A 22500-nucleotide genomic window follows, 5' to 3' on the forward strand; every position below is an offset into this window, starting at 1 on the left:
GGCATAGTAACTAGAGACTGGGGTAATACTAACTAAAGGCTGGGGGCATAGTAACTAGAGGCTGGGGTAATAGTAACTAACTAAAGACTGGGGGCATAGTAACTAAAGGCTGGGGCATAGTAACTAGAGGCTGGGGTAATAGTAACTAAAGGCTGGGGCATAGTAACTAAAGGCTGGGGGCATAGTAACTAAAGACTGGGGTAATAGTAACTAGAGGCTGGGGTAATAGTAACTAGAGGCTGGGGTCATAGTAACTAGAGGCTGGGGTAATAGTAACTAAAGACTGGGGTAATAGTAACTAGAGGCTGGGGGCATACTAACTAAAGGCTGGGGGCATAGTAACTAGAGGCTGGGGTAATAGTAACTAGAGGCTGGGGGCATAGTAACTAAAGACTGGGGGCATATTAACTAAAGGCTGGGTTAATAGTAACTAGAGGCTGGGGGCATAGTAACTAAAGACTGGGGGCATAGTGACTAAAGGCTGGGGGCATAGTAACTAGAGGCTGGGGGCATAGTAACTGAAGGCTGGGGACATAGTAACTAAAGGCTGGGGGCATAGTAACTAAAGACTGGGGGCATAGTAACTAAAGGCTGGGGGCATAGTAACTAGAGGCTGGGGGCATAGTAACTAGAGGCTGGGGGCATAGTAACTAAAGGCTGGGGGCATAGTAACTAGAGGCTGGGGGCATAGTAACTAGAGGCTGGGGGCATAGTAACTAGAGGCTGGGGGCATAGTAACTAGAGGCTGGGGGCATAGTAACTAGAGGCTGGGGGCATAGTAACTAGAGGCTGGGGTAATAGTAACTAAGAGGCTGGGGCCATAGTAACTAAAGGCTGGGGGCATAGTAACTAGAGGCTGGGGTAATAGTAACTAGAGGCTGGGGGCATAGTAACTAGAGGCTGGGGGCATAGTAACTAGAGGCTGGGGTAATAGTAACTAGAGGCTGGGGGCATAGTAACTAGAGGCTGGGGGCATAGTAACTAGAGGCTGGGGGCATAGTAACTAGAGGCTGGGGGCATAGTAACTAGAGGCTGGGGGAATAGTAACTAAAGGCTGGGGGCATAGTAACTAGAGGCTGGGGGCATATTAACTAGAGGCTGGGGTAATAGTAACTAGAGGCTGGGGGCATAGTAACTAAGGACTAGGGGCATAGTAACTAAAGGCTGGGGGCATAGTAACTAGAGGCTGGGGTAATAGTAACTAAAGGCTGGGGGCATAGTAACTAGAGGCTGGGGTAATAGTAACTAGAGGCTGGGGGCATAGTAACTAAAGGCTGGGGGCATAGTAACTAGAGGCTGGGAGCATAGTAACTAGAGGCTGGAGTCATAGTAACTAGAGGCTGGGGGAATAGTAACTAAGTAACTAAAGGCTGGGGCATAGTAACTAAAGGCTGGGGGCATAGTAACTAAAGGCTGGGGCATAGTAACTAAAGGCTGGGGGCATAGTAACTAAAGGCTGGGGGCATAGTAACTAAAGGCTGGGGGCATAGTAACTAAAGACTGGGGCATAGTAACTAAGGCTGGGGGCATAGTAACTAAAGGCTGGGGGCATAGTAACTAAAGGCTGGGGCATAGTAACTAAAGGCTGGGGGCATAGTAACTAGAGGCTGGGGTAATAGTAACTAAAGAGGCTGGGGGCATAGTAACTAGAGGCTGGGGGCATAGTAACTAAGAGGCTGGGGGCATAGTAACTAGAGGCTGGGGGCATAGTAACTAAAGAGGCTGGGGGCATAGTAACTAGAGGCTGGGGGCATAGTAACTAGAGGCTGGGGGCATAGTAACTAGAGGCTGGGGGCATAGTAACTAAAGGCTGGGGGCATAGTAACTAAAGGCTGGGGGCATAGTAACTAGAGGCTGGGGGCATAGTAACTAAAGGCTGGGGCATAGTAACTAAAGGCTGGGGGCATAGTAACTAAAGGCTGGGGGCATAGTAACTAAAGGCTGGGGCATAGTAACTAAAGGCTGGGGGCATAGTAACTAAAGGCTGGGGGCATAGTAACTAAAGGCTGGGGGCATAGTAACTAAAGGCTGGGGGCCATAGTAACTAAAGGCTGGGGGCATAGTAACTAAAGGCTGGGGGCATAGTAACTAGAGGCTGGGAGCATAGTAACTAGAGGCTGGGGGCATAGTAACTAAAGAGGCTGGGGGCATAGTAACTAGAGGCTGGGGGCATAGTAACTAAAGGCTGGGGGCATAGTAACTAGAGGCTGGGGGCATAGTAACTAGAGGCTGGGGTAATAGTAACTAGAGGCTGGGGGCATAGTAACTAAAGGCTGGGGGCATAGTAACTAGAGGCTGGGGGCATAGTAACTAGAGGCTGGGGGCATAGTAACTAGAGGCTGGGGGCATAGTAACTAAAGGCTGGGGGCATAGTAACTAAAGGCTGGGGACATAGTAACTAAAGGCTGGGGGCATAGTAACTAAAGGCTGGGGCATAGTAACTAGAGGATGGGGGGATAGTAACTAGAGGCTGGGGGCATAGTAACTAAAGGCTGGGGGCATAGTAACTAAAGGCTGGGGCATAGTAACTAAAGGCTGGGGGCATAGTAACTAAAGGCTGGGGACATAGTAACTAAAGGCTGGAGACATAGTAACTAGAGGCTGGGGGCATAGTAACTAGAGGCTGGGGGCATAGTAACTAAAGGCTGGGGGCATAGTAACTAGAGGCTGGGGCATAGTAACTAAGGCTGGGGGCATAGTAACTAGAGGCTGGGGGCATAGTAACTAAACGCTGGGGGCATAGTAACTAGAGGCTGGGGGCATAGTAACTAGAGGCTGGGGTAATAGTAACTAGAGGCTGGGGCATAGTAACTAAAGAGGCTGGGGGCATAGTAACTAGAGGCTGGGGGCATAGTAACTAGAGGCTGGGGCATAGTAACTAGAGGCTGGGGGCATAGTAACTAAAGGCTGGGGTAATAGTAACTAGAGGCTGGGGGCATAGTAACTAAAGGCTGGGGGCATAGTAACTAGAGGCTGGGGGCATAGTAACTAAAGGCTGGGGGCATAGTAACTAGAGGCTGGGGGCATAGTAACTAGAGGCTGGGGGCATAGTAACTAGAGGCTGGGGGCATAGTAACTAAGAGGCTGGGGGCTGGGGGCATATATTAACTAAAGGCTGGGGGCAAATTAACTAGAGGCTGGGGTAATAGTAACTAGAGGCTGGGGGCATAGTAACTAAAGGCTGAGGGGTAATAGTAACTAAAGGCTGGGGCCTTAGTAACTACAGGCTGGGAGCATAGTAACTAGAAGCTGGGGGCGTAGTAACTAAAGGCTGGGGGCATAGTAACTAAAGGCTGGGGGCATAGTAACTAAAGGCTGGGGGCATAGTAACTAGAGGCTGGGGGCATAGTAACTAAAGGCTGGGGGCCATATTAACTAAAGGCTGGGGGCCATAATAACTAAAGGCTGGGAGCATAGTAACTAGAGGCTGGGTGCATAGTAACTAGAGGCTGGGGGCATAGTAACTTGAGGCTGGGGGCATAGTAACTTGAGGCTGGGGGCATAGTAACTTGAGGCTGGGGGCATAGTAACTAAAGGCTGGGGCCATAGTAACTAAAGGCTGGGTGCAAATTAAGTAGAGGCTGGGGTAATAGTAACTAGAGGCTGGGGGCATAGTAACTAGAGGGCTGGGGACATAGTAACTAAAGACTGGGGGCATAGTAACTAGAGGCTGGGGCCATAGTAACTAAAGGCTGGGTGCAAATTAAGTAGAGGCTGGGGTAATAGTAACTAGAGGCTGGGGGCGTAGTAACTAAGAACTGGGGGCATAGTAACTAGAGGCTGGGGGCATAGTAACTAAAGGCTGGGGGCATAGTAACTAGAGGCTGGGGGCATAGTAACTAAAGGCTGGGGGCATAGTAACTAGAGGCTGGGGGCATAGTAACTAAAGGCTGGGGGCATAGTAACTAGAGGCTGGGGGCATAGTAACTAAAGGCTGGGGGCATAGTAACTAGAGGCTGGGGGCATAGTAACTAAAGGCTGGGGGCATAGTAACTAGAGGCTGGGGGCAAGTAACTAGAGGCTGGGGGCATAGTAACTAAAGGCTGGGGGCATAGTAACTAGAGGCTGGGGGCATAGTAACTAGAGGCTGGGGGCATAGTAACTAGAGGCTGGGGGCATAGTAACTAAAGTCTGGGGGCATAGTAACTAAAGTCTGGGGACATAGTAACTAGAGGCTGGGGGCATAGTAACTAGAGGCTGGGGGCATAGTAACTAGAGGCTGGGGGCATAGTAACTAAAGGCTGGGGGCATAGTAACTAGAGGCTGGGGGCATAGTAACTAGAGACATAGTAACTAAAGACTGGGGGCATAGTAACTAGAGGCTGGGGGCATAGTAACTAAAGGCTGGGGGAATAGTAACTAAAGGCTGGGGGCATAGTAACTAGAGGCTGGGGGCATAGTAACTAGAGGCTGGGGGCATAGTAACTAAAGACTGGGGGCATAGTAACTGAAGACTGGGGACATAGTAACTAAAGGCTGGGGGCATAGTGACTAAAGGCTGGGGGCATAGTGACTAAAGGCTGGGGGCATAGTAACTAGAGGCTGGGGGCATAGTAACTAGAGACTGGGGGCATAGTAACTAAAGACTGGGGGCATAGTAACTAGAGGCTGGGGACATAGTAACTAAAGGCTGTCACTCCATGCCTCTTGTTCCTGGGCATTGGGATAGTTAAAAGCCTGCCTCTCCATGGCTCTTGTTCCTGGGCATTGGGATAGTTAAAAGGCTGTCTCTCCATGCCCCTTGGTCCTAGGCTATGGGATAGTTAAAAGGCCAGAGGACCTGAGGGACCTACTGGATACATAACTTAAAAGCATGCCTGACATGTATTGGGGTGCCCAGTCATGGATTGATTTAAAAACCAATAGAAGAGTCTTAAAATGAATGCAAAAACTCACAGGCAGCCATAAAACCGAATCAGAGAGATAGGTAGGAGCAAGCCCATGTAATGCTTTGTAGGTTAGCAGTAAAACCTTGAAATCAGCCCTTGCTTTGACAGGAAGCCAGTGTAGGGAGGCTAGCACTGGAGTAATATGATCAAATTCTTTGGTTCTAGTCAGGATTCTAGCAGCCGTATTTAGCACTAACTGAAGTTTATTTAGTGCTTTATCCGGGTAGCCGGAAAGTAGAGCATTGCAGTAGTCTAACTTAGAAGTGACAAAAGCATGGATGAATTTTTCTGCATCATTTTTGGACAGAAAGTTTCTGATTTTTGCAATGTTACGTAGATGGAAAAAAGCTGTCCTTGAAATGGTCTTGATATGTTCTTCAAAAGAGAGATCAGGGTCCAGAGTAACGCTGAGGTCCTTCACAGTTTTATTTGAGACGACTGTACAACCATTAAGATTAATTGTTAGATTCAACAGAAGATCTCTTTGTTTCTTGGGACCTAGAACAAGCATCTCTGTTTTGTCCGAGTTTAAAAGTAGAAAATTTGCAGCCATCCACTTCCTTATGTCTGAAACACATGCTTCTAGCAAGGGCAATTTTGGGGCTTCACCATGTTTCATTGAAATGTACAGCTGTGTGTCATCCGCATAGCAGTGAAAGTTAACATTATGTTTTCGAATAACATCCCCAAGAGGTAAAATATATAGTGAAAACAATAGTGGTCCTAAAACGGAACCTTGAGGAACACCGAAATTTACAGTTGATTTGTCAGAGGACAAACCATTCACAGAGACAAACTGATATCTTTCCGACAGATAAGATCTAAACCAGGCCAGAACTTGTCCGTGTAGACCGATTTGGGTTTCCAATCTCTCCAAAAGAATGTGGTGATCGATGGTATCAAAAGCAGCACTAAGGTCTAGGAGCACGAGGACAGATGCAGAGCCTCGGTCCAATGCCATTAAAATGTAATTTACCACCTTCACAAGTGCCGTCTCAGTGCTATGATGGGGTCTAAAACCAGACTGAAGCATTTCGTATACATTGTTTGTCTTCAGGAAGGCAGTGAGTTGCTGCGCAACAGCCTGTTCTAAGATTTTTGAGAGGAATGGAAGATTCGATATAGGCCGATTAGTTTTTTATATTTTCTGGGTCAAGGTTTGGTTTTTTCAAGAGAGGCTTTATTACTGCCACTTTTAGTGAGTTTGGTACACATCCGGTGGATAGAGAGCCGTTTATTATGTTCAACATAGGAGGGCCAAGCACAGGAAGCAGCTCTTTCAGTAGTTTATTTGAAATAGGGTCCAGTATGCAGCTTGAAGGTTTAGAGGCCATGATTATTTTCATCATTGTGTCAAGAGATATAGTACTAAAACACTTGAGCGTCTCTCTTGATCCTAGGTCCAGGCAGAGTTGTGCAGACTCAGGACAACTGAGCTTTGAAGGAATACACAGATTTAAAGAGGAGTCTGTAATTTGTTTTCTAATAATCATAATTTTTTCCTCAAAGAAGTTCATGAATTTATCACTGCTAAAGTGAAAGTCATCCTCTCTTGGGGAATGCTGCTTTTTAGTTAGCTTTGCGACAGTATCAAAAAGGAATTTCGGATTATAGGATTCGGAAAATAGGATGATCGAGCAGCAGTAAGGGCTCTTCGGTACTGCACGGTACTGTCTTTCCAAGCTAGACGGAAGACATCCAGTTCGGTGTGGCGCCATTTCCGTTCAAATTTTCGGGAAAGAATCAGAGCTCGGGTATTTTCTGTGTACCAAGGAGCTAGTTTCTTATGAGAAATGTTTTTAGTTTTTAGGGGTGCAACTGCATCTAGGGTATTGCGCAAGGTTATATTGAGTTCCTCAGTTAGGTGGTTAACTGATTTTTGTCCTCTGGTGTCATTGGGTAGACAGAGGGAATCTGGAATGGACATCAATGAATCTTTGTGTTGTCTGTGAATTTATAGCACGACTTTTGATGTTCCTTGGTTGGGGTCTGAGCAGATTATTTGTTGCAATTGCAAACGTAATAAAATGGTGGTCCGATAGTCCAGGATTATGAGGAAAAACATTAAGATCCACAACATTTATTCCATGGGACAAAACTAGGTCCAGCGTATGACTGTGACAGTGAGTGGGTCCAGAGACATGCTGCATAGATTTCATGACTAGAAGCTCAAAAGCTCAAAACCTTTGCGGGATGCACGGGGGATGGTCACTAGTGTAGCCAGGAGGTGAGGCCTCATTTAACACAGTAAATTCATCAGGCTTAAGCCATGTTTCAGTCAGGCCAATCACATCAAGATTATGATCAGTGATTAGTTCATTGACTATAATTGCCTTTGAAGTAAGGGATCTAACATTAAGTAGCCCTATTTTGACATGTGAGGTATCATGATCTCTTTCAATAATGACAGGAATGGAGGTGGTCTTTATCCTAGTGAGATTGCTAAGGCGAACACCGCCATGTTTAGTTTTGCCCAACCTAGGTCGAGGCACAGACACGGTCTCAATGGTGATAGCTGAGCTGACTACACTGACTGTGCTAGTGGCAGACTCCACTATGCTGGCAGGCTGGCTAACAGCCTGCTGCCTGGCCTGCACCCTATTTCATTGTGCAGCTAGAGGAGTTAGAGCCCTGTCTATGTTGGTAGATAAGATGAGAGCACCCCTCCAGCTTGGATGGAGTCCGTCACTCCTCAGCAGGTCAGGCTTGGTCCTGTTTGTGGGTGAGTCCCAGAAAGAGGGCCAATTATCTACAAATTCTAACTTTTGGGAGGGGCAGAAAACAGTTTTCAACCAGCGATTGAGTTGTGAGACTCTGCTGTAGAGCTCATCACTCCCCCTAACTGGGAGGGGGCCAGAGACAATTACTCGATGCTGACACATCTTTCTAGCTGATTTACACGCAGAAGCTATGTTGCGCTTGGTGATCTCAATAACAATATCTCTATACTCTCTACACTCGGCAGTTTTAGCTTGAGCCAGCACCATCTTCAGATTAGCCTTAACCTGTTGAAACTCCCCATCCCGGATCCGGGATCGTGACTAAAGCCTCAGGCTCATTAGCATAACGCAACGTTAACGATTTCTGAAAATCGCAAATAAAATGAAAATAATGCGCCTGCTCTCAAGCTTAGCCTTTTTTTAACAACACTGTCATCTCAGATTTTCAAAATATGCTTTTGAACCATAGAAATTGACTAATTTGTGTAAGAGTATGCTAAGCTAGCTTAGCATTTTGAGTAGCATTTAGCACGCAACATTTTCACAAAAACCAGATAACCAAATAAATAAAATCATTTACCTTTGAAGAGCTTCGGATGTTTTCAATGAGGAGACTCAGTTACATACCAAATGCGTAGTTTTTCCTGAAAGCGTCTGTGTGTAGGAGAAATCGTTCCGTTTTGTACATCACATTTGGCTACCGAAACGAACCGAAAATTCAGTCACCTACAACGTCAAACTTTTTCCGAATTAACTCCATAATATCGACCGAAACATGGCAAACGTTGTTTGGAATCAATCCTCAAGGTGTTTTTTCACATATCTCTTCATTGATATATCATTTGTGGAAGCCTGCATTCTCTTCTGAATTCTGTGGAAAAATACTTGCAGCTGACTTTTGCGCACCAATTTCGGCGCAGGACACCGGGCGGACACCTGGTAAATGTGGTCTCTTATGGTCAATCTTCCAATGACATGCCTACAAATACGTCACAATGCTGCAGACACCTTGGGGAAACGACAGAAAGGGCAGACTTACTCCTCTCGCATTCACAGCCATATAAGGAGACAATGGAAAACAGAGCCTCAAAAATCCTGCTCATTTCCTGGATGCCGTCACATCTTGGTTTTGCCTGAAGCTCACGTTCTAGGGCACGCACAGAAAATATCTTTGCAGTTCTGGACACGTCAGAGTGTTTTCTTTCGAAAGCTATCAATTATATGCATAGTCGAGCATCTTTTTGTGACAAAATATCTTGTTTAAAACGGGAACGTTTTTCATCCAAAAATGATATAGCGCCCCTAGAGTTTCAAGAGGTTAACGTCGGTAGCCCTGCCCCCCGGTAAACAGTGTATGATCGCTGGATGATTCGTTTTAAGTCTAATACTGCGGGTAATGGAGTAGCCAATGACCAGAGTTTTCAATTTGTCAGAGCTAAGGGTGGGAAGCTTCGGCGTCTCAGACCCCGTAACGGGAGGAGTAGAGACCAGAGAAGGCTCGGCCTCTGACTCCGACTCGCTGCTTAATGGGGAAAACCGGTTGAAAGTTTCTGTCGGCTGAATGAGCGACACCGGTTGAGCGTTCCTACAGCATTTCCTTCCAGAAACCGTGAGAAAGTTGTCCGGCTGCGGGGACTGTGCGAGGGGATTTATACTACTATCTGTACTTACTGGTGGCACAGACACTGTTTCATCCTTTCCTACACTGAAATTACCCTGCCTAACATTGCCTCTGAAGCCGGGCTTGTAGCACAGCTATCCTCGCCGTAAGGCGAGTACAGCGACTGCAATTAGAAGGCATCATGTTAATGTTACTACTGAGCTTCGGCTATTGGAGGTCTTGATGAATCAGGTCCAGATAAAGCGTCCGGAGTGAAAAAGTTGGGGGGGGGAAAAATAAATAAATATATATATATATATTAAAAATATAAACACGCTAAAATAACAATTGCAAGGGTTTGTACAGGGGGTACCGGTACCGAGTCAGTGTGCGGGGGTACAGGTTCGTCGAGGTAATATGTACATGTAGGTAGGGGTTAAGTGACTATGCATAGATAATAAACAGCATGTAGTAGCAGTGTACAAAACAAATTAGGGGGGTGTCAATGTAAATAGTCCGGTGGCCATTTGATTAATCGTTCAGCAGTCTTATGGCTTGGGGGGTAGAAGCTGTAGAAGAGTCTTTTGGAACGAGACTTGGTGCTCCGGACCACTTGCCATGCGGTAGCAGAGAGAACAGTTTATGACTGGGGTGGCTGGATTCTTTCACAATTTTTGGGAGTCGCTCGCTCTCTCTCTCTTTGAGCTCACTCCTTTCTCTTTGAGCTCACTCCTTTCTCTCTGAGCTCGCTCCTCTCTCTGAGCTCGCTCCTTTCTCTCTGAGGTTGCTCCTTTCTCTCTGAGCTCGCTCCTTTCTCTCTGAGGTTGCTCCTTTCTCTCTGAGCTCGCTCCTCTCTCTCTGAGCTCGCTCCTCTCTCTCTGAGCTCGCTCCTCTCTTTCTGAGCTCGCTCCTCTCTCTCTGAGCTCGCTCCTCTGTCTCTGAGCTCGCTCCTCTCTCTCTGAGCTCGCTCCTCTCTCTCTGAGCTCGCTCCTTTCTCTCTGAGCTCGCTCCTTTCTCTCTGAGCTCGCTCCTTTCTCTCTGAGCTCGCTCCTCTCTCTCTGAGCTCGCTCCTCTCTCTCTGAGCTCGCTCCTCTCTTTCTGAGCTCGCTCCTCTCTCTCTGAGCTCGCTCCTCTGTCTCTGAGCTCGCTCCTCTCTCTCTGAGCTCACTCCTCTCTCTCTGAGCTCGCTCCTTTCTCTCTGAGCTCGCTCCTCTCTCTCTGAGCTCGCTCCTCTCTCTCTGAGCTCGCTCCTTTCTCTCTGAGCTCGCTCCTCTCTCTCTGAGCTCGCTCCTCTCTCTCTGAGCTCGCTCCTCTCTCTCTGAGCTCGCTCCTCTCTCTGTGAGCTCGCTCTACTCTCTCTGAGCTCGCTCCTTTCTCTCTGAGCTCGCTCCTCTCTCTCTGAGTATACACAAAGGATCCTTCAAGCAGTCAATGATCCAACTTCCTTCATTAATATTTTAGTGTGTGTGTGTGTGTGTGTGTGTGTGTGTGTTTGTGTTTGTGTGAACCCCTACTAAAGTAATGTCTCATGTGTCTGATCTTCCAGTAATGAGGTCAAAAGATCACCCTGCTGGACTGTGTTTTATATGTTAGACTGTGTTTTATATGATGGACTGTGTTTTATATGATGGACTGTGTTTTGGACTGTGTTTTGGACTGTGTTTTATATGATGGACTGTGGTTTATATGATGGACTGTGTTTTATATGATGGACTGTGTTTTATATGATGGACTGTGTTTTGGACTGTGTTTTATATGTTGGACTGTGTTTTATATGATGGACTGTGTTTTATATGATGGACTGTGTTTTATATGTTGGACTGTGTTTTATATGATGGACTGTGTTTTATATGATGGACTGTGTTTTATATGATGGACTGTGTTTTATATGATGGACTGTGTTTTATATGATGGACTGTGTTTATATGATGGACTGTGTTTTATATGATGGACTGTGTTTTATATGATGGACTGTGTTTTATATGATGGACTGTGTTTTATATGATGGACTGTGTTTATATGATGGACTGTGTTTATATGATGGACTGTGTTTTATATGTTGGACTGTGTTTTATATGATGGACTGTGTTTTATATGATGGACTGTGTTTTATATGATGGACTGTGTTTTATATGATGGACTGTGTTTATATGATGGACTGTGTTTTATATGATGGACTGTGTTTTATATGATGGACTGTGTTTTATATGATGGACTGTGTTTTATATGTTGGACTGTGTTTTATATGATGGACTGTGTTTTGGACTGTGTTTTATATGATGGACTGTGTTTTATATGATGGACTGTGTTTTATATGATGGACTGTGTTTTATATGATGGACTGTGTTTTATATGTTGGACTGTGTTTTATATGATGACTGTGTTTTGGACTGTGTTTTATATGATGGACTGTGTGATGGACTGTGTTTTATATGTTGGACTGTGTTTTATATGATGGACTGTGTTTTATATGATGGACTGTGTTTTATATGTTATACTGTGTTTTATATGTTGGACTGTGTGATGGACTGTGTTTTGGACTGTGTTTTATATGATGGACTGTGTGTTGGACTGTGTTTTATATGTTGGACTGTGTGATGGACTGTGTTTTGGACTGTGTTTATATGATGGACTGTGTTTATATGTTGGACTGTGTTTTATATGATGGACTGTGTTTTATATGTTGGACTGTGTGATGGACTGTGTTTTGGACTGTGTTTATATGATGGACTGTGTTTATATGATGGACTGTGTTATATATGATGGACTGTGTTTTATATGATGGACTGTGTTTTATATGATAGACTGTGTTTTATATGATGGACTGTGTGTTGGACTGTGTTATATATGATGGACTGTGTTTTATATGATGGACTGTGTTTTATATGATAGACTGTGTTTTATATGATGGACTGTGTTTTGGACTGTGTTTTGGACTGTGTTTTGGACTGTGTTTTATATGATGGACTGTGTTTTATATGATGGACTGTGTTTTATATGATGGACTGTGTTTTGGACTGTGTTTTATATGATGGACTGTGTTGTATATGATGGACTGTGTTTTATATGATGGACTGTGTTGTATATGATGGACTGTGTTTTATATGATGGACTGTGTTTTATATGTTGGACTGTGTTTTATATGATGGACTGTGTTTTATATGATGGACTGTGTTTTATATGATGGACTGTGTTTATATGATGGACTGTGTTTTATATGATGGACTGTGTTTTATATGATGGACTGTGTTTTATATGATGGACTGTGTTTTATATGATGGACTGTGTTTTATATGATGGACTGTGTTTTATATGATGGACTGTGTTTTGGACTGTGTTTTATATGATGGACTGTGTTTTATATGATGGACTGTGTTTTATATGATGGACTGTGTTTTATATGATGGACTGTGTTTTATATGATGGACTGTGTTTTGGACTGTGTTTTATATGATGGACTGTGTTTTATATGATGGACTGTGTTTTATATGATGGACTGTGTTTTATATGATGGACTTTGTTTTATATGATGGACTGTGTTTTATATGATGGACTGTGTTTTATATGATGGACTGTGTTTTATATGATGGACTGTGTTTTATATGATGGACTGTGTTGTATATGATGGACTGTGTTGTATATGATGGACTGTGTTTTATATGGTGGACTGTGTTTTATATGATGGACTGTGTTTTATGTGATGGACTGTGTTTATATGATGGACTGTGTTTTATATGATGGACTGTGTGATAGACTGTGTGATGGACTGTGTTTTATATGATGGACCGATATGTCTCATATCTGTCCGTCTCTCAGCACATATCAAAGCTGCAAACTAAAGTTAAATCTAGCCTCGGTTTTCCTCTATCGTAATCGCTCCTCTTTCACCCCAGCTGCCAAACTACCCCTGATTCAGAATACTATCCTACCGATGGGGGTGCCGGTACGTTATGTTCTGACTTTATACATTGCACACTTTGAGAGAGGTACTTAGCAAACCAAGCCAAAGACCCCTCAGAGACACAAATACCCCTTAGCCGGCCCACAAGAATGTAATGGTCTTCCCTTTCAAAAGCTTTGGCCGTCAATGAAAATAGCAGCACAACATTACTTCAAATCAAGGGCAATGGTGACGTCATTGAGGACCTTAATAAAGGTTTCAGTGACACATCCATAACATGAGCAGAAACCCGATTGCACACCAGAGAGAATACTATAGATACTATATAATTCTATACAATAGACATACCAGAGAGAATACTATAGACATACCAGAGAGAATACTATAGACATACCAGAGAGAATACTATAGATACTATATAATACTATACAATAGACATACCAGAGAGAATACTATAGACATACCAGAGAGAATACTATAGATACTATATAATACTATACAATAGACATACCAGAGAGAATACTATAGATACTATATAATACTATACAATAGACATACCAGAGAGAATACTATAGACATACCAGAGAGAATACTATAGATAATATATAATACTATACTATAGACATACCAGAGAGAATACTATAGACATACCAGAGAGAATACTATAGATAATATATAATACTATACTATAGACATACCAGAGAGAATACTATAGATAATATATAATACTATACTATAGACATACCAGAGAGAATACTATAGACATACCAGAGAGAATACTATAGATAATATATAATACTATACTATAGACATACCAGAGAGAATACTATAGATAATATATAATACTATACTATAGACATACCAGAGAGAATACTATAGACATACCAGAGAGAATACTATAGATAATATATAATACTATACTATAGACATACCAGAGAGAATACTATAGATAATATATAATACTATACTATAGACATACCAGAGAGAATACTATAGATAATATATAATACTATACTATAGACATCAAGAAAGGCAGTCAGTTGATTATTGACAAGTTTTCCAACACTTTTGATGAACAGGGTAAAATAGAAATTGGCCTTTATCTTTTTCATCTCTCCATCTCTCTCTCATCTCTCTCTCATCTCTCCATCTGTCTGTCTCTCTCTCTCTCTCTCTCTCTCCATCTCTCTCTCTGTCTCTCTCTCTCTCTCTCCATCTCTCTCTCTCTCTCTCTCTCTCTCTCTCTCCATCTCTCTCTGTCTTCATCTCTCTCTCCAGCTCTCTCTCTTTCCATCTCTCTCTCCATCTCTCTCTCCGTCTTCATCTCTCTCTCTGTCTTCATCTCTCTCTCTGTCTTTCCATCTCTCTCTCTGTCTTTCCATCTCTCTCTCCATCTCTCTCTCTGTCTTTCCATCTCTCTCTCCATCTCTCTCTCTGTCTTTCCATCTCTCTCTTCATCTCTCTCTCTGTCTTTCCATCTCTCACTCCATCGCTCTCTCTGTCTTTCCATCTCTCTCTCCATCTCTCTCTCCGTCTTCATCTCTCTCTGTCTTCATCTCTCTCTCTCTTTCCATCTCTCTCCATCTCTCTCTCTGTCTTTCCATCTCTCTCTGTCTTTCCATCTCTCTCTCCATCTCTCCATCTCTCTCGTTGTCTTTCCATCTCTCTCTCTCTCTTTCCATCTCTCTCTCCATCTCTCCCGTTGTCTTTCCATCTCTCTCTCTGTCTATTCCATCTCTGTCTTTTCCATCTCTCTCTTTCCATCTCTCTCTCCGTCTTTCCATCTCTCTCTCCAGCTCTCTCTGTCTCTCCATCTCTCTCTCTCTTTCCATCTCTCTCTCCAGCTCTCTCGTTGTCTTTTCACGTGCGCTGAATACAACAATGAAATGCTTACTTACAAGCCCTTAACCAACAGTGACCTTACAGTGAAATGTTTACTCACAAGGCTATATACAGGGGGAACTGGTACAGAGTCAATGTGGAGACTATATACAGGGTGTTACGGTACTGAGTCAATGTGGAGGCTATATACAGGGGGAACCGGTACAGAGTCAATGTGGAGGCTATATACAGGACGTACCGGTACAGAGTCAATGTGGAGGCTATATACAGGGGGTACCGGTACAGAGTCAATGTGGAGGCTATATACAGGGGGTACCGGTACAGAGTTAATGTGGAGGCTATATACAGGGGGTACCAGTACAGAGCCAATGTGGAGGCTATATACAGGGGGTACCGGTACAGAGTCAATGTGGAGGCTATATACAGGGGGTACCAGTACAGAGTCAATGTGGAGGCTATATACAGGGGGTACCAGTACAGAGTCAATGTGGAGGCTATATACAGGAGGTACCAGTACAGAGTCAATGTGGAGGCTATATACAGGGGGTACTGGTACAGACTCAATGTGGAGGCTATATGCAGGGGGTACCGGTACAGAGTCAATGTGGAGGCTATATGCAGGGGGTACCGGTACAGAGTCAATGTGGAGGCTATATGCAGGGGGTACCGGTACAGAGTCAATGTGGAGGCTATATGCAGGGGGTACCGGTACAGAGTCAATGTGGAGGCTATATACAGGGGGTACCAGTACAGAGTCAATGTGGAGGCTATATACAGGGGGTACCAGTACAGAGTCAATGTGGAGGCTATATACAGGGGGTACCAGTACAGAGTCAATGTGGAGGCTATATACAGGGGGTACCAGTACAGAGTCAATGTGGAGACTATATACAGGGGGTACTGGTACAGTCAATGTGGAGGCTATATGCAGGGGGTACCGGTACAGAGTCAATGTGGAGGCTATATGCAGGGGGTACCAGTACAGAGTCAATGTGGAGGCTATATACAGGGGGTACCGGTACAGAGTCAATGTGGAGGCTATATACAGGGGGTACCGGTACAGAGTCAATGTGCGGGATTACCGGTTAGTTGAGGTAATTGAGGTAGTATGTACTTGTAGGTAGAATTATTAAAGTGACTATGCATAGATCATTACAGAGAGTAGCAGCAGCATAGAAAGGTGGGGGGTAATGCAAATAGTCTGGGTAGCCTTTTGATTGGCTGTTCAGGAGTCTTATGTCTTGGGGGGTAGAAGCTGTTTAGAAGCCTCTTGGACCTAGACTTGGTGCTCCGGTACCGCTTGCCGTGCGGTAGCAGAGAGAACAGTTATTGACTAGGATGACTGGAGCCTTTGACCATTTTTAGGGCCTTCCTCTGACACCGCCTGGTATAGAGGTCCTGGATGGCAGGAAGCTAGGCCCCACTGATGTATTGGGCTGTACACACTACCCTCTGTAGCACCTTACGGTCAGATGCCGAGCAGTTGCCATATCAGGCGGTGATGCAACCGGTCAGGATGCTCTCGATGGTGCTGCTGTAGAACCTTTTGAGGATCTGAGGACCCATGCCAAATCTTTTCAGTCTCCTGAGGGAATGGGTTTTGTCGTGCCCTCTTCACGACTGTCTTGGTGTGCTTGAACCATGTTAGTTTGTTGGAACTTGAAGCTCTCAACCTGCTCCACTACAGCCCCGTTAACGAGAATGGGGGCGTGCTCTGTCCTCCTTTTCCTGTAGTCCACAATCGTCTCCTTAGTCTTGATCACGTTGAGGGAGAGGTTGTTGTCCTGGCACCACACGGCCAGGTCTCTGACCTCCTCCCTATAGGCTGTCTTGTCGTTATCGGTGATCAGTCCTACCACTGTTCCATCTCTCTCTGTCTTTTTTTATCTTTCTTTCTCTCTTGTTTCTCTCTCTTTCCCACACTCCCCCCTCTCCTCCCCGTCATAACCTCTCTCTCTCCTCTCTCTCTAGTCCGAGGTAGACCAGCAGATCGTGGTGGTTCAGGGTCAGGGGTCGGAGGTCAGGAGTGTGAGCGTGCCCTGGTGCAGAAGCTGAGAGAGCGCTGTGAGGACCAGGCTCGACAGCTCCTGTCTCTGCAGGCTGAACTGAAGAAGGCTTCTCTTGGACTAGAGGTGTTTGCCATTACTACACAGCACTTCTGCCACAAGGTAATAAACGGTATAACTTTGCTTATAAGAAATTATTTGTGAAGCTGCTATATAGTGTTTATGAAGCAGCTATATAGTGTTTATGAAGCAGCTATACAGTGTTTATGAAGCAGCTATACAGTGTTTATGAAGCAGCTATACAGTGTTTATGAAGCAGCTATACAGTGTTTATGAAGCAGCTATATAGCGTTTATGAAGCAGCTATATAGTGTGTATGAAGCAGCTAAATAGTGTTTATGAAGCAGCTATACAGTGTTTATGAAGCAGCTATATCGTGTTTATGAAGCAGCTATATCGTGTTTATGAAGCAGCTATATCGTGTTTATGAAGCAGCTATATCGTGTTTATGAAGCAGCTATATCGTGTTTATGAAGCAGCTATACAGTGTTTATGAAGCAGCTATATAGTGTTTATGAAGCAGCTATATAGTGTTTATGAAGCAGCTATATCGTGTTTATGAAGCAGCTAAATAGTGTTTATGAAGCAGCTATATAGTGTTTATGAAGCAGCTATATAGTGTTAGCGTTTATGAAGCAGCTATACAGTGTTTATGAAGCAGCTATATAGTGTTTATGAAGCAGCTATATAGTGTTTATGAAGCAGCTATATAGTGTTTATGAAGCAGCTATATAGTGTTTATGAAGCAGCTATATAGTGTTTATGAAGCAGCTATATAGTGTTTATGAAGCAGCTAAATAGTGTTTATGAAGCAGCTATATAGTGTTTATGAAGCAGCTATATCGTGTTTATGAAGCAGCTATATCGTGTTTATGAAGCAGCTATATCGTGTTTATGAAGCAGCTATATAGTGTTTATGAAGCAGCTATATAGTGTTTATGAAGCAGCTATATAGTGTTTATGAATCAGCTATATAGTATTTATGAAGCAGCTATATAGTGTTTATGAAGCAGCTATATAGTGTTTATGAAGCAGCTATATCATGTTTATGAAGCAGCTATATATTGTTTATGAAGCAGCTATATAGTGTTTATGAAGCAGCTATATAGTGTTTATGAAGCAGCTATATAGCGTTTATGAAGCAGCTATATAGCGTTTATGAAGCAGCTATACAGTGTTTATGAAGCAGCTATATAGCGTTTATGAAGCAGCTATACAGTGTTTATGAAGCAGCTATATAGTGTTTATGAAGCAGCTATATAGTGTTTATGAAGCAGCTATATAGTGTTTATGAAGCAGCTATATAGTGTTTATGAAGCAGCTATATAGTGTTTATGAAGCAGCTATATAGTGTTTATGAAGCAGCTAAATAGTGTTTATGAAGCAGCTATATAGTGTTTATGAAGCAGCTATATCGTGTTTATGAAGCAGCTATATCGTGTTTATGAAGCAGCTATATAGTGTTTATGAAGCAGCTATATAGTGTTTATGAAGCAGCTATATAGTGTTTATGAATCAGCTATATAGTATTTATGAAGCAGCTATATAGTGTTTATGAAGCAGCTATATAGTGTTTATGAAGCAGCTATATAGTGTTTATGAAGCAGCTATATAGTGTTTATGAAGCAGCTATACAGTGTTTATGAAGCAGCTATATAGCGTTTATGAAGCAGCTATATAGTGTTTATGAAGCAACTATATAGTTTTTATGAAGCAGCTATATAGTGTTTATGAAGTAGCTATATAGTGTCTATCTCCTGTTTCTGTAGAGTGAGGCAGCTTTATGTACAGGACACCCCCTGGACAGGACACTAGTCTTTCTCCCGTTGCTGTAGAGTGAGGCAGCTTGATGTACAACAGGACACTAGTCTATTGCTGGACCATAGCACTTCACAATGTAATGTGGGGAAGTCACCAGTACTGGGTTCAAATACTATTTAAAATATCTCACATACATTTAAAGTAAGCATTATATTTACTTGAAAAGACAAGTAGTTGAATATTTTAATGGATTCGAAAATACTCTTGAAAAGTATTTGAAAATACTCTAAAATACACACACGCACGCACACACGCACGCACGCACACACACACGCACACACGCACACACACACACACACAGGTTGAATACATGACTATTATTACATCATCATGTCTGCACCTTCCTTTTGTAAAGATACAGTACCATCTCCCTGTAAAGATACAGTACCATCTCCCTGTAAAGATACAGTACCATCTCCCTGTAAAGATACAGTACCATCTCCCAGTACCATCTCCCTGTAAAGATACAGTACCATCTCCCAGTACCATCTCCCTGTAAAGATACAGTACCATCTCCCTGTAAAGATACAGTACCATCTCCCTGTAAAGATACAGTACCATCTCCCTGTAAAGATAGAGTACCATCTCCCTGTAAAGATACAGTAGCATCTCCCTGTAAAGATACAGTAGCATCTCCCTGTAAAGATACAGTACCATCTCCCTGTAAAGATACAGTACCATCTCCCTGTAAAGATAGAGTACCATCTCCCTGTAAAGATACAGTAGCATCTCCCTGTAAAGATACAGTACCATCTCCCTGTAAATATACAGTAGCATCTCCCTGTAAAGATACAGTACCATCTCCCAGTACCATCTCCCTGTAAAGATAGAGTACCATCTCCCTGTAAAGATACAGTACCATCTCCCTGTAAAGATAGAGTACCATCTCCCTGTAAAGATACAGTACCATCTCCCTGTAAAGATACAGTACCATCTCCCTGTAAAGATACAGTACCATCTCCCTGTAAAGATACAGTACCATCTCCCTGTAAAGATACAGTACCATCTCCCTGTAAAGATAGAGTACCATCTCCCTGTAAAGATACAGTACCATCTCCCTGTAAAGATAGAGTACCATCTCCCTGTAAAGATACAGTACCATCTCCCAGTACCATCTCCCTGTAAAGATACAGTACCATCTCCCTGTAAAGATAGAGTACCATCTCCCTGTAAAGATACAGTAGCATCTCCCTGTAAAGATACAGTACCATCTCCCTGTAAAGATACAGTACCATCTCCCTGTGAAGATACAGTACCATCTCCCTGTAAAGATACAGTACCATCTCCCTGTAAAGATACAGTACCATCTCCCAGTACCATCTCCCTGTAAAGATACAGTACCATCTCCCTGTAAAGATACAGTACCATCTCCCAGTACCATCTCCCTGTAAAGATACAGTAGCATCTCCCAGTACCATCTCCCTGTAAAGATACAGTACCATCTCCCTGTGAAGATACAGTACCATCTCCCAGTACCATCTCCCTGTAAAGATACAGTACCATCTCCCTGTAAAGATACAGTACCATCTCCCTGTAAAGATACAGTACCATCTCCCTGTAAAGATACAGTACCATCTCCCTGTAAAGATACAGTACCATCTCCCTGTAAAGATACAGTACCATCTCCCAGTACCATCTCCCTGTAAAGATACAGTACCATCTCCCTGTAAAGATACAGTACCATCTCCCTGTAAAGATACAGTACCATCTCCCTGTAAAGATACAGTACCATCTCCCAGTACCATCTCCCTGTAAAGATACAGTACCATCTCCCTGTAAAGATACAGTACCATCTCCCTGTAAAGATACAGTACCATCTCCCTGTAAAGATACAGTACCATCTCCCAGTACCATCTCCCTGTAAAGATACAGTACCATCGCCCACCTATACCGAAGGTGCTGTCCATCCAGCAACATGCTACCGAGCTCCACTATGCCCACCTGTACCGAAGGTGCTGTCCATCCAGTGGTGCTGAATCATAGCCATACCCTATGGTTAGCTGTATTTCCACACACCCCATTTAGCCATACCCTATGGTTAGCTGTATTTCCACACACCCCATTTAGCCATACCCTATGGTTAGCTGTATTTCCACACACCCCATTTAGCCATACCCTAGGGTTAGCTGTATTTCCACACACCCCATTTAGCCATACCCTAGGGTTAGCTGTACTTCTACACACCCCATTTAGCCATACCCTAGGGTTAGCTGTATTTCTACACACCCCATTTAGCCATACCCTAGGGTTAGCTGTATTTCCACACACCCCATTTAGCCATACCCTAGGGTTAGCTGTATTTCCACACACCCCATTTAGCCATACCCTAGGGTTAGCTGTATTTCCACACACCCCATTTAGCCATACCCTAGGGTTAGCTGTATTTCCACACACCCCATTTAGCCATACCCTAGGGTTAGCTGTATTTCCACACACCCCATTTAGCCATACCCTAGGGTTAGCTGTATTTCTACACACCCCATTTAGCCATACCCTAGGGTTAGCCGTATTTCTACACACCCCATTTAGCCATACCCTAGGGTTAGCTGAACTGACGCCACTGGCCACCCACAGACCACTTAAAGGATGCTTGACATTCCTTTTAAGTACTTTGAGTGTTGGCTTGAGTCTGGCTGGAGTACCAGATGCGCGAGGTTTGCACTTTTGGGATTTTGCTATTGGTTTTAATGGAATATCTATTGAGAGCTGCTTTGAGGTTTTAGGATTGTAAATGCTTTGTCCTTGTACTGTATCTTCTTAAAGATTTCACAATCACAGTTCACTGTCTCTTCCCTATTGGCTCTGAGCCAGAGCTTGGCCCCACCCAAGGAAGAGATAGTGATCAGATTACAGTTGGATGGCTGAAAGCATTTAGTCTCACTGATGGAAAGGCATCACTCCTCCCTCCTTCCCTCCCATCACTCCTCCCTCCTTCCCTCCCATCACTCCTCCCTCCCTCCTCACCTCACCCTTCCTTACCCTACCTCTCTCTCCATCCCATAGCTTTTCCTTCCTTCATCCATCCTCACCCATCCTCCCTCCCCCTCACCCTTCCTCATCCATCCTCCCTCCCCTCACCCATCCTCCCTCCCTTTGTCTTCCTCATCCACCCTCCTTCCCTCACCCTTCCTCATCCATCCATCCATCCTCCCTCCCCCTCACCCTTCCTCACCCATCCTCCCTCCCTTAAATGTCCTTCCCTCACCCATCCTCCCTCCCTTTGTCTTCCTCATCCACCGTCCTTCCCTCACCCTTCCTCATCCATCCATCCTCCCTCCCCCTTACACTTCCTCATCCACCGTCCTTCCCACACCCTTCCTCACCCATCCATCCTCCCTCCCTCACCCTTCCTCACCCATCCTTCCTCCCTACCTTAATCTTCCCCACCTATCCTCCTTCCCTCACCCTTCCTCATCCATCCTCCCTCCCTCACCCTTCCTCACCCATGTTGGATGGGCTGGTTGTCAGAGGTGGAGGCTGGTTGATTGATGTTGGATGGACTGGTATTCAGAGGTGGAGGCTGGTTGATTGATGTTGGATGGACTGGTTGTCAGAAGAGACTGGTTGATTGATGTTGGATGGGCTGGTAGTCAGAAGAGGTGGTTGTTTGATTGATGTTGGATCAGTTGATAGTCAGAGGAGGAGGCTGGTTGATCTTGGT

At 44.1% G+C, this 22500-nt stretch overlaps 1 protein-coding gene across 1 annotated transcript in view; it reads left to right on the forward strand.

Annotated features, from left to right (window-relative positions):
- Positions 1-22500, forward strand: part of mtus2b (microtubule associated tumor suppressor candidate 2b) — a 100646-nt gene that overhangs the window by 49293 nt on the left and 28853 nt on the right. Inside the window, 1 exon segment of the mRNA XM_064985591.1 lies at positions 16924-17120. Coding sequence (XP_064841663.1) covers positions 16924-17120 — 197 coding nt within the window.

Source organism: Oncorhynchus masou, chromosome 13, assembly GCF_036934945.1.
Source record: "Oncorhynchus masou masou isolate Uvic2021 chromosome 13, UVic_Omas_1.1, whole genome shotgun sequence".
Classification (NCBI taxonomy): domain Eukaryota; kingdom Metazoa; phylum Chordata; class Actinopteri; order Salmoniformes; family Salmonidae; genus Oncorhynchus; species Oncorhynchus masou.